Raw genomic sequence first — 14,957 nt, forward strand, 5'->3', positions numbered from 1 at the left:
CTTTATTTTTATTATATCAGGTCAAATATTCGTTTTAAGGAAAAAACTGCTTAATGCTTATAATATTACCTATATAGGTCTTCTACCATTTATGCACATTTTACCTCAAAGAAAAACCATGTTCATTCCTCAAATAATTGATCAGATTTTATCAGTTCTTACAGGTAATGCTGAACACAAAAGTCTTTAAACATTGAAATCTCACTTTAATTTCAGATAGTATTTACACATTAGTAATACATTCCTGTGTATATATTTCAATGGTGTTCAAAGAATCTTTTGACTGAGAAATCAGAGTCCATGGGTGTTAAAGAAATTGTTTATACTGCAAAGAGAATTAATAGTTCATTTTTTGGAGAATCCATATTCGTTTTCATGCTTTTTCCTTGTGTGATATTAGCCCTTATTCATTGTTCCCAGTTTAGTACTGTCAGAAGCATCCGAGTAAATAAATGATTCACAGCCTACAATATAATATTTAGTTCTTTAGATTACCAAAGAGGTCAACATTTTTCATTCACCTACTAAAACATTCCATTTATATGAAAAGCAAAGGTAAGTGTCCATTTTCATAAGGGTGCTTAAGTCTGAATCTCAGTTTTTTATTATACTGCATATATTTTATAGCCACTACAGCAGCCTGTGTGTGTGTGTGTGTGTGTGTATACATATATACTTAAACACACCCAGACACCATGTTTGAGAATGGTAATCCCAAAAATTCCAACCATATTGAATTGGCTCTCTTGATACATTTGGAAAGCACTGACTTGGAAAGGGCTCTATTAGAAAGTTGGTTTATAGTAGAAGAGTTAGGGCATGGCAATCTTCCAAGTTCCCAGAAAGAGGTGAACCCAGATGTTACCTGTCAAGATGCTCATAGCTTTAACAGATCTGTCACAAGGTCAGACAAATACAACTTCCCCATTACTTGGCTTGGCTCCGTTTGTTAAATCTTCAATTAAGAACAGTGGAGGAGTTCATTCACAGTCATTGACCTCCTGTATTTAGTTCTCCTGCTTAACTCTGATGTTTCTAAAAATTCTGACATATATTGGACATTAAAACACGAAAGTAGTATAACATAAGTCATATTGTCGGTAGGTATTACTAATTTCAGTCTATTTTTGCAGTTGGTTTGTCAATAGGACTAATACTTTTTAATAGTTTCTAGGTTGTAAATTTCATTTATTGTTCAAATTGCATATAACTGATAATTTCCAAATAATTTGTTTAAAAATTAGCTGAAGGAGGAAGAAAATAGAAATCTTCATATTGTATACTCTACCCCCCCCCCACACACACAAAAAAAAGTGTATCAATTCTAAAGGAGTGGCAGTGGCTGCTTATTGTTTTAAGAGCAATCTTTTTTTAAAAAAAATAGTGTTTTAATCCCAAATCAAAACAGAATGTATTTGTCCAGACATTTCAGATAAAATAATGTTTATCCAATTGTTCTTTTATTTATTTTTTCAGCTGCTCCCATTTTGAAAATTTTGCTATTTTTGATATACAGTATTTTTGATGTTTTCTCTTTATCTATGCTTTGTTTTCATGTCTGCACAAAAGAAGGGCAGTTGAAAAATATTTCAAATAATAAATAAATGCAACATGTAATAGAAAAATCTAGTCAGGTTCATTTGTGTTTGCTATAAATATTGAGCTGTCTGCAATTGCCTATTGTGTGGAAGAACTTGTATGTCATTGTTCAAATTTAAATATTCTATTACTAGTCTGCTGTGAGACAGTAATAAAAGCATATTAACTTTGTGATCAAATTTTATGATCTTTCTCATTTGTTCGCTAGACAGTTTATTGTTCCACATTATTTTTTAATTTCTCCATTGTTAATTGGTTTCATCTCAATTGACTCTATGGGAAGCATAGTCCCGTTATCTTTTTTGAACATCTGTTCCAGACTATTAATAGCCTTACAATTAATTAACTATTAAGTATTTTTAGACAGTTGTGAATATGAAGCAATAGTCACATAGTTTTAGTCCCTATTATTAATAAGATAGAACTTATAGAAAAAACATTTGAGTTCTTTTATATGGAACCTCCTCTGTTAAAATCAAATCTGACTCAAATCTAACTACCTTGCAAGAAACAGTCCGTAGATGGATTCTACATGTTATACATAGGTCATCTGTATTTTTCTGGACTCTTCCTTATGGTTTCAATTATCATCTTGGTCCTAGATTCACGTCAGTGTTAATAGCAACAATATCTACCTATTGTCATAAACCTGTTTGTGGTCATCTATGCACATTTAGGAAAGCAACAAGATTCACTCTATGATTGCACTGCAGGAAAGTAATTTCTTTTCTAGGGTAGTCTATTATTAATTCTGTTCCTTTCCAATTGCCATGTAAAATCAGTGTCTTTTTAAAAATCTTTAATCATTTTTTGGCTTGTATTTATATTCTTTTATCCTGATTCTGATGATAAATTATTGTTGTGGCACTGGTCTTTTTTAAAAATCAAATATTTGTTAGACAATTCTGATTTGGAAGGCTACTATTTTATTACTGTTACACTGTTCTTTGTTGTTTAAGAAGCTTTGAGTGGCTTTTGGAGAAAGTGTATAAACTGTGAAAAATATGTAAGTCTCTACATTTTCCTGACTAAGCTTAGCAATCACCATTTTCTCTCTCTTACTTAATTGTCCATTCACATTGTACACTGATATACTATCACTATCAGGTTTGAGACCAAGCGTGTAATGCAGGTTATAAACCAAAACAACAAAAACTAGTAGTTTTGTTGTTTAGACCAGACTTCAGATCTTGAATGGATTTGCAATTGGTGTAGTGTTGTTGCTTCCTGCTTTGATCTGCAATCGCCTAGCAGAGAAGACAGGCAAATATATGTGTTTATATATGTTTATGAAACTGACATCATCATGCATTGTTAAAAATTGTTCATTCAACTTAATTTTAGTAATGAAAATTCCACCTCTTCATATATATTTAAAGTTCCTACTGTTTGAAGATTCTGAAAAATATACCTAAAAATTCAGCAACAGAGTGATCAATGTCTGGAACACTCTACCTGACTCTGTGGTTTCTTCCCCAAACCCCAAAAACTTTAACCTTAGACTGTCTACTATTGATCTCACCCCTTTCCTAAGAGGTCTGTAGGGGGCGTGCATAAGCGCACCAACGTGCCCACCGTCCCTGTCCTATTGTTTCTTTTATTTTTCTTATATGTATCCATGTATTCATAACTATGTTTTTACTTATACCTATTATCTTGTAAGCAAATGACAAACCAAATAAAATAAATAAAAATAAAATATCTGTTTACTTCAGTAAGATTCTACATCTCTTCTCTCTCTCTCTCTCTCTCTCTCTCTCTCTCTCTCTCTCTCTCTCTCTCTCTCTCTCTCTCTCTCTCTCTCTGACTCTGTCTGCCTGTGTCTGTGTGTGTCTGTGTGTCTGTGTTTCTTTGTTTTTGAACTGGATAGTTCTCTTTTATCCTAAAACCTTGACACCCTATTAACAAACTTACTTTGTTGTTTGTTTTATTTGGAAGTGGTCTTTTCAATCTCCTGGGTGACCACAGTGAACCAAGGTACCCCCAGATTATTGTGGAATAGAAGTTAGAGCTTTCCCTCAGTATCACCCTCAGATGTATAAAATTATTGGTAGATTAGTTTTCCTATTCCCCAACAGTCTGTATGTAATTGATAGGAGGGAAACAGCTATCAGTTACACACAGTTACACACAGATTGCTGGAATCAGCAACTAGGGCACAGAGGTATATTGGAAACAGGGGTGGAGCCACTAGAATGTCATCAAGAGCAACAGACTGGCCTGTCTTAGATCAAAGATATTCTTTGAGAGGGTCCCTGTGCTCTTCACATAGTTCTTATGATTGAGATCCTTTAGCTTTATTGCAAAAGTATTTCCTGGCTTCAGACTCTGTCATATTCTGCCTTGTAATTGAATACATTTCCCCTCCTTTTAACCTTATGACAACTTAATTTAGATGCATCCCAGCACTAACACACATTAAAATGAATTTGTTTTCTCCTTCAACAAGTGTTTACCGCTGTAACACTAAAATAGGTTGGATCTGTCCTTTACCAGGCCTGATTTGCCCAAATTCTGTGTTGCATTTATATGAACTGCATTGCCCTCTTAAAAACCCCTGCAAAATTGGGAGGCGGGGGTATATGTTCATTGTTCAAAACCCCAATACTTATGTTTAAGATTTGTAAGGACTTATACTCCCCTCTTATTTAACTAAGATGGTAGAAAATAGGGGAATAAGGTTTCTTACACTTTTATTTTGAAATATGTTTTAGATACAGTGATACTTAAAGGTACCATTGAAGCATCTCCAGATAGGAGTGGGAAGAATGGTAGATATAAGTAGAGGGGTGCTTTCTAAAATGGTACATGTGAATACAGGTATACATGGGAATACATGTAAATATACTATGGTGAGAACTGGCAACAGCTTTATGCTGAATGTGTTGAGTGGCAAACTTGGCTTGTCTATGTAACAAGTACTGCCATTAATGCAAAAGCAATAAGTGTCTAGTTATGAAGGCAGTAAGTTAGATTTTTCAATACCAGTTGTTGGGAAACATGATCAGGATGATGCTGGTGTGATCTCTCAACCACTTTGAGGTTCTCATTGGCATCTTTTTAACTACTGTAAAAATAGAATAGTAGGCTAGGCATTCTAATTCAAAAGAGTTCTTCTTATGATATATGTACATTGATAGAAGTTTTATGCTTAAATGCTGCATTAGCTACAAACAGAAGTTTAAACAACAAAATGCCAATCATACAGTTACCAGTAGTGCTTTTCCTTGAAGAATGAAATATAAGTATTTTTATATAGTGCTTCTACAGAAATATGATAAGATAAGGGATTTGTGTAAGTTTCTCTTGTCATATAATTTAAGTGCATGCTTTTGTGGTGGTTTAGAAAGAACCTTATTGTCCTTGACATGGAAATAGTAACATAACTTAATTGTATGCAGCCCCCTTAGTTCCTGTATGGGACATGACCACAGTTGATGAGTTTCTCATTCAAGTAACCCTCGACCTCATAAAATTGGACTCATACCTAAGCCCACCCTTTATAATGCCAGATTTTTTTCTCATTTTCTGTCCATGCAGTTAACGTAAGCGTGGTTTTAAAATACTGTTTTAACAGAATCAATTTCATGGTGAATGCATCTAGTCAAACAAGCCATTTAAACAATATCTTACTCGTGTGTAGCAGACCATTTTACAATTACTTGATAGTTTTACAAATCTGTGTTTCAGACAGGGTAATTGGTTGTCTCTGATGTGTGAGTTTGGGAATTAAACTCATTAACGTCATTCAGTGATTAGACTATTTCTTAGCAAACTTTGTTGTTCTGCATTGGTGCCATTTTTAATGGCAGTTATATTTTAATATATTGTAGTTAGTATGCAAGAAAAGAAATTAATTAAGGAGCAAATTACATATCAAGTCACAGAGTATATCTTTCTAATACCTATTATAATTTTAGTACTGTTTAATAAAATTGGAATTTTCTGTGATATTGCAACATAGCAGTATAAGCACTCATTAAGATCATAATAATCATTTTGCTGACTTCTGTGCATTCTATGAATAAAATGAACAACATAATTTTTAATAATTTTATTTAGACACAGGGTTGCATGTATGTAAGTGTTGCTCTTGGAATCAATTTTCATTAGAATATTATCTTGTACTTTAGCAACTACATTTCAAGGCCATATTAATTGCTTTTAAAACCTTGGCAACCCTTGACCATGTTCCTTTTGTCTTCCATTCTCTGCATTTTCTTTTTAAATGTTCCATAATCCTTCTGTATTGCAACTGAAAAAAACTGAAAAAGTAATAGCATCTTTTAGTCAAAAATCAGTTGAGTTTGATAAGAAAATAGCCATCTAAACTAAACAAATGTACCAAATGTCTCCTGTTATTTTGTTTCCAATCTGAGCTTTAAACTCATACTTGGCCATACCTTGCCAGTTGCATTTTATTTTTAATTCCATTTAAGTGGTCAGCGATATTGATTTTCTCTTATTTCAGCAACTACAAATACTTAGCTGGTTAATAGAAGCCATATTTACAGTGATGTATGATCTTACATAATAAGAAAGCTTAATGTTTGCCCAAGTTTTGTGTTGCAGAAATGCAAATTTTATCTTTTTAATTCAGTGTGTTTTGTAGTATAGACTTATGTGAAGAAAGTGATTCAATGTATATTCTACCATCTAGACTTATAGTATAGACTTGATTTAATATTCTAAAATCAGTTTCTATATTTTGTGTGGTAAACTGCAAGATTTTTTTCCATTTATTTAATTAATTAATTCATTCATTCATTCAGTTTCTATAGTTGCCAATCCCATTGACTGAACAATGGTTGGGTACAACTCACCTAATAACCATCTTCCTTAGCAATTCTGGTTCCAATTGTGGTTGTTTAGCAGTTTGGTTAAGATATGGTGTCTGAAGTTATTGCTACTAGTATTGTTGTTTTAACCATTCAGTTGTATCTGACTCTTGGCAATTTTATAGAAAAGTGCTCTCCATGCTTCCCTGTCAAGCACAGCTTCTTTAAGTTGTTGGATGTTCATCTTTGTATCAGTTTTGATTATAGCAAGCCAGCATGTTCTTTGCTTGGGCCTTCTTCTTCTTCTACTAACCATTCAGCATCATTGGCTTCTTCAATGCATTTGTATTAGTGTTAGTTTTTGAATACTTAATTTAATTAGTATTAAATAGTTAATACTAAGTAAATTAATCAAGTATTCAGTTAAGCATTTAATATGAATACTTTAGAATTAGCTATTAGTGAGTTCCGGTTTGCAGGGCTTAGGCGGCAGGCAGGAATCCGCGATCGTTCTCAGTTTCTGCCTGGGCTCGCCGCTGGAGCGTCCCAAGCCACTCGGCTCTGGGGCTAAGCCACTCCATAGAGGTGTGCGAAGAGGGGGGAGATCCCAGCAGGGTCGAGGGAAGCCGCATATTTCCTCCCCAGCTGGCTAAACTCCCTTTCCTGGAGGCAGTAAGAGTGGCAGTCAGAAATGGCCACCTCAAAGAAGCACTCAGCCGGAAAAGAAAGTGCAGGAGGAAGTTAAGAAGTGAAAGTTTTGGCTGACCGGGATAAGAAGCAACAACTAAGATACCCTGGAATTTAAATCTTATAAAAGATACATCGCTCCCAAAGAAGATTCGGAAGCAGCGAATGAAAGTGAAAAGGGAAAGTTTTTTTTTCTCACTCTCCTTCCTTACGTTGACAGCAGATGAATGAGAAATCGGAAAAATCCGCTTTGGCACCAACAGGTAATTAAACTGGATTAAATGCCAAGGGGACAATAAAGATTTCTGAACACTTAAAAAAATTTTTTTTTTTGCTGTAAGTGGGAAGGGAGAGGAAAAGAATAAGAGCAAGATTTGGCTGGAGGAGGCTGCTTGGAATTTAAAAGAATCTAAAGTTAAATCGTAACAAGACTTCTAAAAGATACATTTTAACTGGAACTTTGTAACTAAATAGTAACCCCAGGAAGAGAAAGTGAAAAAAGAAGAAAGTGTTAAATGAAACAGCTTGTGTGTATTTGGATTGTTTGGTGACTTTGGGACTTCTGGAAATTATATTTGAATGATTAAAAACAATTGGGTGGTTGTTTAATTTTTTTTTTACAATGGCATCACTTGTGGATGAACTGAAAATGGAATTTAAAAAATATAAAGAAGAGGAACAAGAAGGGAAGGGCTCTTTTGGCTCCGTTTTTCATTTCTTAGAAATGGCGATCTGTACCTATGAGAAACTACAAGAAAAGACTGCGCAACAAGAAGATTGGGACAAAGAAGAAGCCATCTTTAATGAACAAGTAACTTTATCTGGGGAAGAAAGGGGAAAGGGGGGAAAGAGAATGGAGAATTTAAAACCTAAAAAAACAACCCAAAAAGGGAAAAATAAGGTGAAAAGTGGATATAATGTGAGAAAGCAACAGAAAAGGGGAACACAGAAGAGAGAAATAGAGGTGGAGAGACAAGGGGGTAAAAAAGGTAGAGTGAAGAAACAAGGGAGGAAGGAAGAGAAGAGAAGTTACAAAGATTTGGAGCAAGATGTAAAGAAACAGGACTTTTTCAGAGATAATGGGTAAAAATATAATTGAAAATGAGATTCTGCAAAGGTACATAAGATTGTATTGTTATACTTGTATTAGAAATAATGTTAGAAAATTGGAACAATATATGATTTAAAAATGGGATAAAATACTCAGTGTAATTTAGTGCAACTTTTTTGAACAAAATAAATGAAATGAAATAAATGAGAGAATTGAACTGGGAAGGAATGGGAACATTTTAATTACACAATGTTTTAAAATATAAGTGAAATGGGGGGGAAGTAACTACACAAAATTTATAAGTGTTCCCATAGAAGCATGATACCTATTTGAAAAGTAATGTGTAAAATGTTTAAGATTTAAATGAATATTAATTTTAACGATAGAATTGAACTGGTATGGATTGTTCTTTTAATTATATTATACATTTATAATTTCTTCTTTTCTTAAAATATAGTGTGTAGCTTTAGAATGTACTAAGCAGAATCTGAATGAAAGTTATGTATTATATTAAGTGTTATAAATTTAGGGGAAAGATATAAAGGCGTCATACTCCAATCAGTGATTACAGGAGAAATTTTGTTTTAATGAGAAAAGATAATAGACAGCTGAAACAGGACAAAGGATATAAGTATAATGATTTAAATTGAGATGAAATAAATAAAATAGAATTAAGAGAGTTAAAAGAGGGGAGAAGCTATATAGAAAATGTAGAATGGTAATAAGATATGGAATGGTATATAAAAATGAGCATGAACTTGAATTTGTGTCTGTACGAATAGATGTAACCTGGGATCAAGCTACTTTCAAAAAAGATGTTTTATGTTTTCATGTTTTGTGTTTTGTTTGTTTATGTTTGTTTTTTAAAAATCAATTAAAAAATTTGGGGGGGGGGAGAATTAGCTATTAGTATTAGTTTCTATTTAATGTATTTCTATAGTTTATTGACATACAAAAAGAAGAGTTAAAGATGTACCTCTATTATATAGTGAAATGTACAGTATTTTTAAGATGGTAGAGTATACATTGAATCACTTTCTTCACAATTTAGTCTATGTGCTACCTTCATCTAAACACTTAGGAAAAAATAAAAGCTCAGGATCAGTTGTGCCATTAAATAAAGATAGCAAATGCGGGGAAATTAATAAAATTCTTTAAGTCATTTGCTGTCCTCAGATGTGGTGGACATTATTTTATTATTGGATTTTGAGATAAGACTCAATTAATTTAAACCTGTTTAGTATGTGAATGGAAGACTTCCCCAGAATGCTATAGACTTTACTAAAAAGGTGAGAGAGAAAAAATCCCATACAAGGGCAATCCACTTCTATATTATGGTCAAGAATACAACCTTAAGGTCTGCAGGAAATCACCAGAATTCAAGCTTAACTTAAAGAAAGCTTCTGTAGTCTGTGAGTGGAATGGAGGAAGAAGACCATTTAATACTTAGTATTGGGTGCAAAAGTTTCTTTATTTACTTTTCATATTTCATATTTGGGTGTAGAATTTGGAAAGAAGTCAGCTTTTGTCATACCAGCACCTGTTCTGAAATCTCCATGATTCTTATTTTATAATGCTTTTCTTAGTCTGGTGCTCTCAAAGTTAAATTCATACCCACAATTTCCATAAATGCTTGGCAGTCAATTCAGTAAAATGCGGAGTAATCCTTGTCACTGCATACTGTATATATGTGCTTTAAAAAAACATGTCTTAAATTGATTTTGATAGATCTTTATACTTGATTTTAGTATGGGTGGAACCCAGTGAATTAAATAACTTTCAAATCTGCTGTTTAAGGGATGTTGATGGGCAACAAATCACAAAGAATAAATTATAAAATTATCTTATTTTGTAATAATAATTCTGAATATTTCCAGTCATGTAACTTTAAGTGGAATTTAATGTTTGTCTATTTCATTAACATTAATTTTGGGTTTGTAAACATATCTTTATATTATCTTCTCTTGGGGAATTTGAACATACTTATTCATCCAAAGGACTAATTGTCTCTAATGTCTTTAATTTAGAAACATTGTATAATGTATTGTATAATGGAAAAATAGCATTTAGACAAACTAGTTATTTATAACATAAAGATATGCAGTGCACAAGATCAACTTGGTGTCAAGAGCAGCAAAAAATCAGCATTCAGCCATTTCTATTTTTAAAAGAATAAATGGTAAACCGGCAAATAAATTGAACTATTTTTTAAAAATGCTTCTTTTTTCTTTTTTCAATAGATCAAAAAATATTTGGAACTTGAACCACTTGCACGAGGGAAACGTTGGATACTTAAACCCTGTTCCTTGGATGACATGGAGTCAGTAAAAGACAGCTTTGGCTTCCTGATAAATTTACTAGAAGACAGAGATCTTGAGCCTTCAAGGATGTGAAGAAAACAAGGATGGTTCTCAGATAACATTGTACCTGTTTGTCTTTCTTTCAGCTGAATTATGGTTTGGTATACAGAAGGATGTGTTAGAGCTTGCAATAAATATATTTTTGCATTTAATCCCAGAAAGTCTGTTTATAAATTCTGTGAATCAGATTTATGATTATTTTCAGTAATGGCGCCTGTACTACTGAATCGTGAATTCTTATTATTTACCAACGAATCAGTTCGCTGTATAAGAGTTTCCTGAATTGTAGTAGCCATAATGCAGAATTTTGCTGTATGGGCAACGTTTAAACGTTTAAATCCAGCTGTAAAGGGAGACCCAAAGTTTTGTGGAAACTATAGTAGTTGAGAACCAGAGTACGTTTTGAAACCAAGGAGTTCATTTTGATGCAAAGAACAGCAGTCTTGTCAAAGAATGTACCTTATCCCCACTTTTTAACAATTACAAATTGATTTTTTTTAAAAAAAAATGCAAACCATTACTTTAATAGGAAGCGTGGCAAAAACCTCATTCATCATACAATGAAAATATAAGTATTTTGTTAGGATTTGGAAGCCTCAAGTGCAAATTGCCTTTGTAAATTACAAATTTTTTGATTGTATAAAATGATGATGAAATGGAGGCTCCCTTGTAGTTAAAAACAAGAAACAAGAATAGAATAGAATAACAGAGTTGGGAGGGACCTTGGAGGTCTTCTAGTCTAACCCCCTGCTTAGGCAGGAAGCCCTATACCATTTCAGACAAATGGTTATCCAATCTCTTCTTAATAAGTAAGTTTGAATAATCACTGGATGTATTATTCTTCATGACTAGAATTCCTAGCCCTTGGAATCATTAAAAAAATTCAGTGTTTCTGAATTATATTCAAAAGTCTACTGTCTATATTTTTTAAATACCCCTATTTTCAGGGGCTTAGAGTTCTTTTAAATTTTATTCCAGACTGAATATTGTAAAAAAAAAAAAAAAAAGCTTTTCTTCCTGAGAATAGAAAATTTTGTTGTTTGTTATACATGATAACACTCCATCATGAGTCCCAAGAATGTATTCATCTTGCAGTTTTGCTTATTTTGAAAGATTGCTTCAAAATTTAAAACTGCCTTGTTCATAATACAGCACTGAATTGCTCATAAGTTGAATTTGTATATTAAATATTAGAATCCTTGATCAAAACTAGAGTGGAACAGGTCTTAAGACATGGCAGCGTTTGGTTTTGTTTCCTCATTTTTGGCTTGATTTTTCTTTAATTTTAAGACAGTTGAAGAAATAAAACACTTGCAAAGAATGCCATATTTTACATAATTTAACACTTGTACATGATTGAGAGGTAAAAGTGATTTGTTCTATAAATCTCTGTATTAAAAACACCCCACCCCTGGGAAACAGCCAGTTTTTCTTTTGATTATTTCTGATGCCACATGTATACAATTATATGTATATAATAGTAATGGTGAGATTACCAAATATAGACATTAAAATAGACCAAAACCTAAAAATTCTAATGCTAATTGATTTTTTGACATCACCACTTTTTCCATCCTGCAATGCCATTTCTATAGTGATAGGCATTTTGAATTATACAGAGTAATGCTTATTTGGAAAGCATGTGACAGTATACAAATGAAATAAATATGTTCTTTCAATTCATGTTTTATAATTCTCTAGATCCATAACAAGAAACTAAGTTCAGTTGATAAGAATATGATAATTTTCATTGACTCAAATCATTCTTCATTTACACTGGCAAAAAAAATCCCCATTTATATAAATATGATTAAAATAATTTAAGAAGAAACAATGGAGCTAATTCTGTAACAGTAATTAGGCCCTATTTGTGACTTTAAAGCAATCCCATGACCAACAGGTGAGAGACAAACAATTTTGCCACCTCTAGGCATGAATTTACCCCGAATCTAGTTAAAAACTGATAAAAGAAAGTTATTTAGGAGTAAAAAACATCTTTAGCCCTTTTGTAATACAAATTATAGACTATGATTCTATTCCTAACTATAACAAGTAGTAAGTAATGTATTCTGTGGAGTTTTCTTACTATTTACATATATACAGTCCACCTGCAGAATTTTTATGAAAATAAATTTTACAAAAAAAGTTATTATTTCTCTAAGAATTTCCAACAGAAATGTTTGACTTCTGTTCTACTTGATAAAATCTGCTACATGACTTCAGATCAGCCCTTTCATTTTTAATGTCTGTTGGATTCCATTTTGAAGTTGCAGTTAATTTTTTGTATTCCTAAACACCTCACATTTCTTAAAAAAATATATAAAAAAGCATGACCTGATTAAAGTGTTCTTGAAAGTATATTAACCAGTAAGCAGTTTTTACCTTGCTCTATTCTCTCCCCACTCCCAAATCTGGCATTCCATTATAAATGACATAAAATTCCCTTTCCATATTCCTAGCTCACATGGCTGAGAAAAATTCACCACTACTGAATATTCCTGCTTTGTTTTAACTGAGGAAGTTGTGGTGCTGCACTCTTCCAGGCATCTGTTAAATTACTTTCTGGGTGCGTTTGTGAGGGTGCCGGTGCCCGTGTTGGGCTTTTTCTCAGACTGATGACTGTCTGCAGCACTTGAGCAGTAAGAATAAAAACACGATCAATCAGTATCCCACTGCAGCTGTTTGGACAGGTTTCTGGCAGGTTCGAATGCTTTACAACTGTCAGTGGCTCCTTTTGTCTGCTCAGAGTGTTGCTTGATGTTTATATCGTGTGCTCATATTCCCCTAAAGTGCTTACATTTTTAAACTTTTAATGTCTTCAGTGTTTCTGCCTGTCCCATATAATGTGCCTGTGCCACATGTCTGCAATTACATATTCAAATACTGTAACCCAATGTATGTGTTGTATTATTGAGCTTCTTGCATTTCATTATTTATAGAGGTTAACAGATTTTTGTACTTAACTAGCTAACCCAGATGCCCTTTTTTTGTAACAAGTAATTTATATTATAAAGATTTGTATCTCACTGTACTTAAAAACATGATTGATAGCTAACTCTCCATATATCCCTGACTTTATACTAAAATGCAGCACTGTTAACAAATTTCAGGCAGAAAACTGCCATGCGGAAAGAATTGTTTTGTGATTTATATAGTTTACGCTAACCACAATGACAATAAATGCTGTGTAGAACATTTAAGTATGTTATGTTTTAAATTGGGTTTCATATTCAATTATGTGTTTGGGATGGTTATCCATATCCACAAATACTTTGAAAGCACCCAACCATTCCGTGAAATACAGAATACAGAAGCAAGTTTCAATAGCTATACAATAATTAGTTAGAATAATCTAGACAATGAAATTAAGGCAATGCTTAACACTATCAAGAAAAGGAGATGCTTTACCTTAGTCTTTCCCAAACCAGTGCTCTCTAGATGTCCAGCTCATCCATTATCCGTAACCACAGAAAAATATTTACACTGGAATACAACAGCCAATAAATCTTATAGAATGATAGATAGAATCTCAAGCAGAAATTGTATTTGATCCTGCAGAATTCACATGGATTGTCAGTGTTCATGTTTGGCTGTTTATATTTCCTCAATAAATAAAATGGTTTCTTCTCCCATGGAAAATAAGTAGCTATCAGAACATGCCTCAGTGCTTAAGATGACTGATTCAAAAGTTTGTTAGACTTTTTTTCCTTAAAATATATGTGTTCTCAAAATTGTTTTGAAATACAAATTGCAATTTTCAGTATTTCAGCCACTTGAGGAAGGTCAACAAGTTATCAATGCCCAGACTCTAAAGAGCTTTTTTTCCCCTTTTGAAATATCCCTGCTGGAATATTGTATGCATTTTAAAGAAGTCCATTCAAGGAGTCTTTTTCAAATTTCCCTCCATAGACAAAGCAGTTTGCTCTGTATCATATAAGGGTATATAACATATATATGTTTTCCTCTATAAGGAAAACATTATTACTACTTATGAGCTTATGGGGACTATGAAGACTGGCCGCTGATATATTCAAAGTCAGTCACTATCTCCATATACTAATATTTGTTTTATACAGTAAATATATGAACTTAAAATGGGGAATATCGTGAAAGTGGAAAATATATGAAAGGTAGTACATTTTAGCAGCGTTTCCAATGAAATTAAGTGGGAGATATTTGTCATATTGTCTATATTGTAATCCTAAATGATATGGTTCTGGTGTGAGAAAACTTTTCACTGTGATTCAGTTTTGTAGTTCTTTTTTAGTTCTGAATGAGGAGTCTGAAACCAGAATCTTAATGCATTCTCTAATATTAAATATTCCAGTAATGTGTAGAGGGAGTAAGTGTTCTGTACATAAAATAGCAATCTGTATATACGTGCTGATCCCACAAACTCTAAATGCATCCTTATATGCAACACAGATGCGCTTCAGAGTCTTATTCTAGAGATATATACACACAAATGAAATTGTGTATATC

The 14,957-nt window shown here is 32.9% G+C and overlaps 1 protein-coding gene across 7 annotated transcripts in view; it reads left to right on the plus strand.

The window, feature by feature from the left end:
* The window catches only part of ARL15 (ARF like GTPase 15), a 158,188-nt gene extending 147,218 nt beyond the window's left edge, over positions 1–10,970 (plus strand). For all 7 annotated transcript variants that reach the window (XM_026687387.2, XM_026687388.2, XM_026687386.2 and 4 more), the window contains one exon: positions 10,356–10,970. In XM_026687387.2, coding sequence (XP_026543172.1) covers positions 10,356–10,508 — 153 coding nt within the window. In that variant the 3' untranslated portion in view covers positions 10,509–10,970. The remainder of the gene's footprint in view (positions 1–10,355) is intronic.
* Positions 10,971–14,957: the final 3,987 nt, after the last annotated feature.

The sequence above is a fragment of the Notechis scutatus genome, chromosome 2, assembly GCF_049901735.1.
Source record: "Notechis scutatus isolate UNSWTSFEM ecotype Mainland chromosome 2, rNotScu1.2, whole genome shotgun sequence".
Classification (NCBI taxonomy): Eukaryota; Metazoa; Chordata; class Lepidosauria; order Squamata; family Elapidae; genus Notechis; species Notechis scutatus.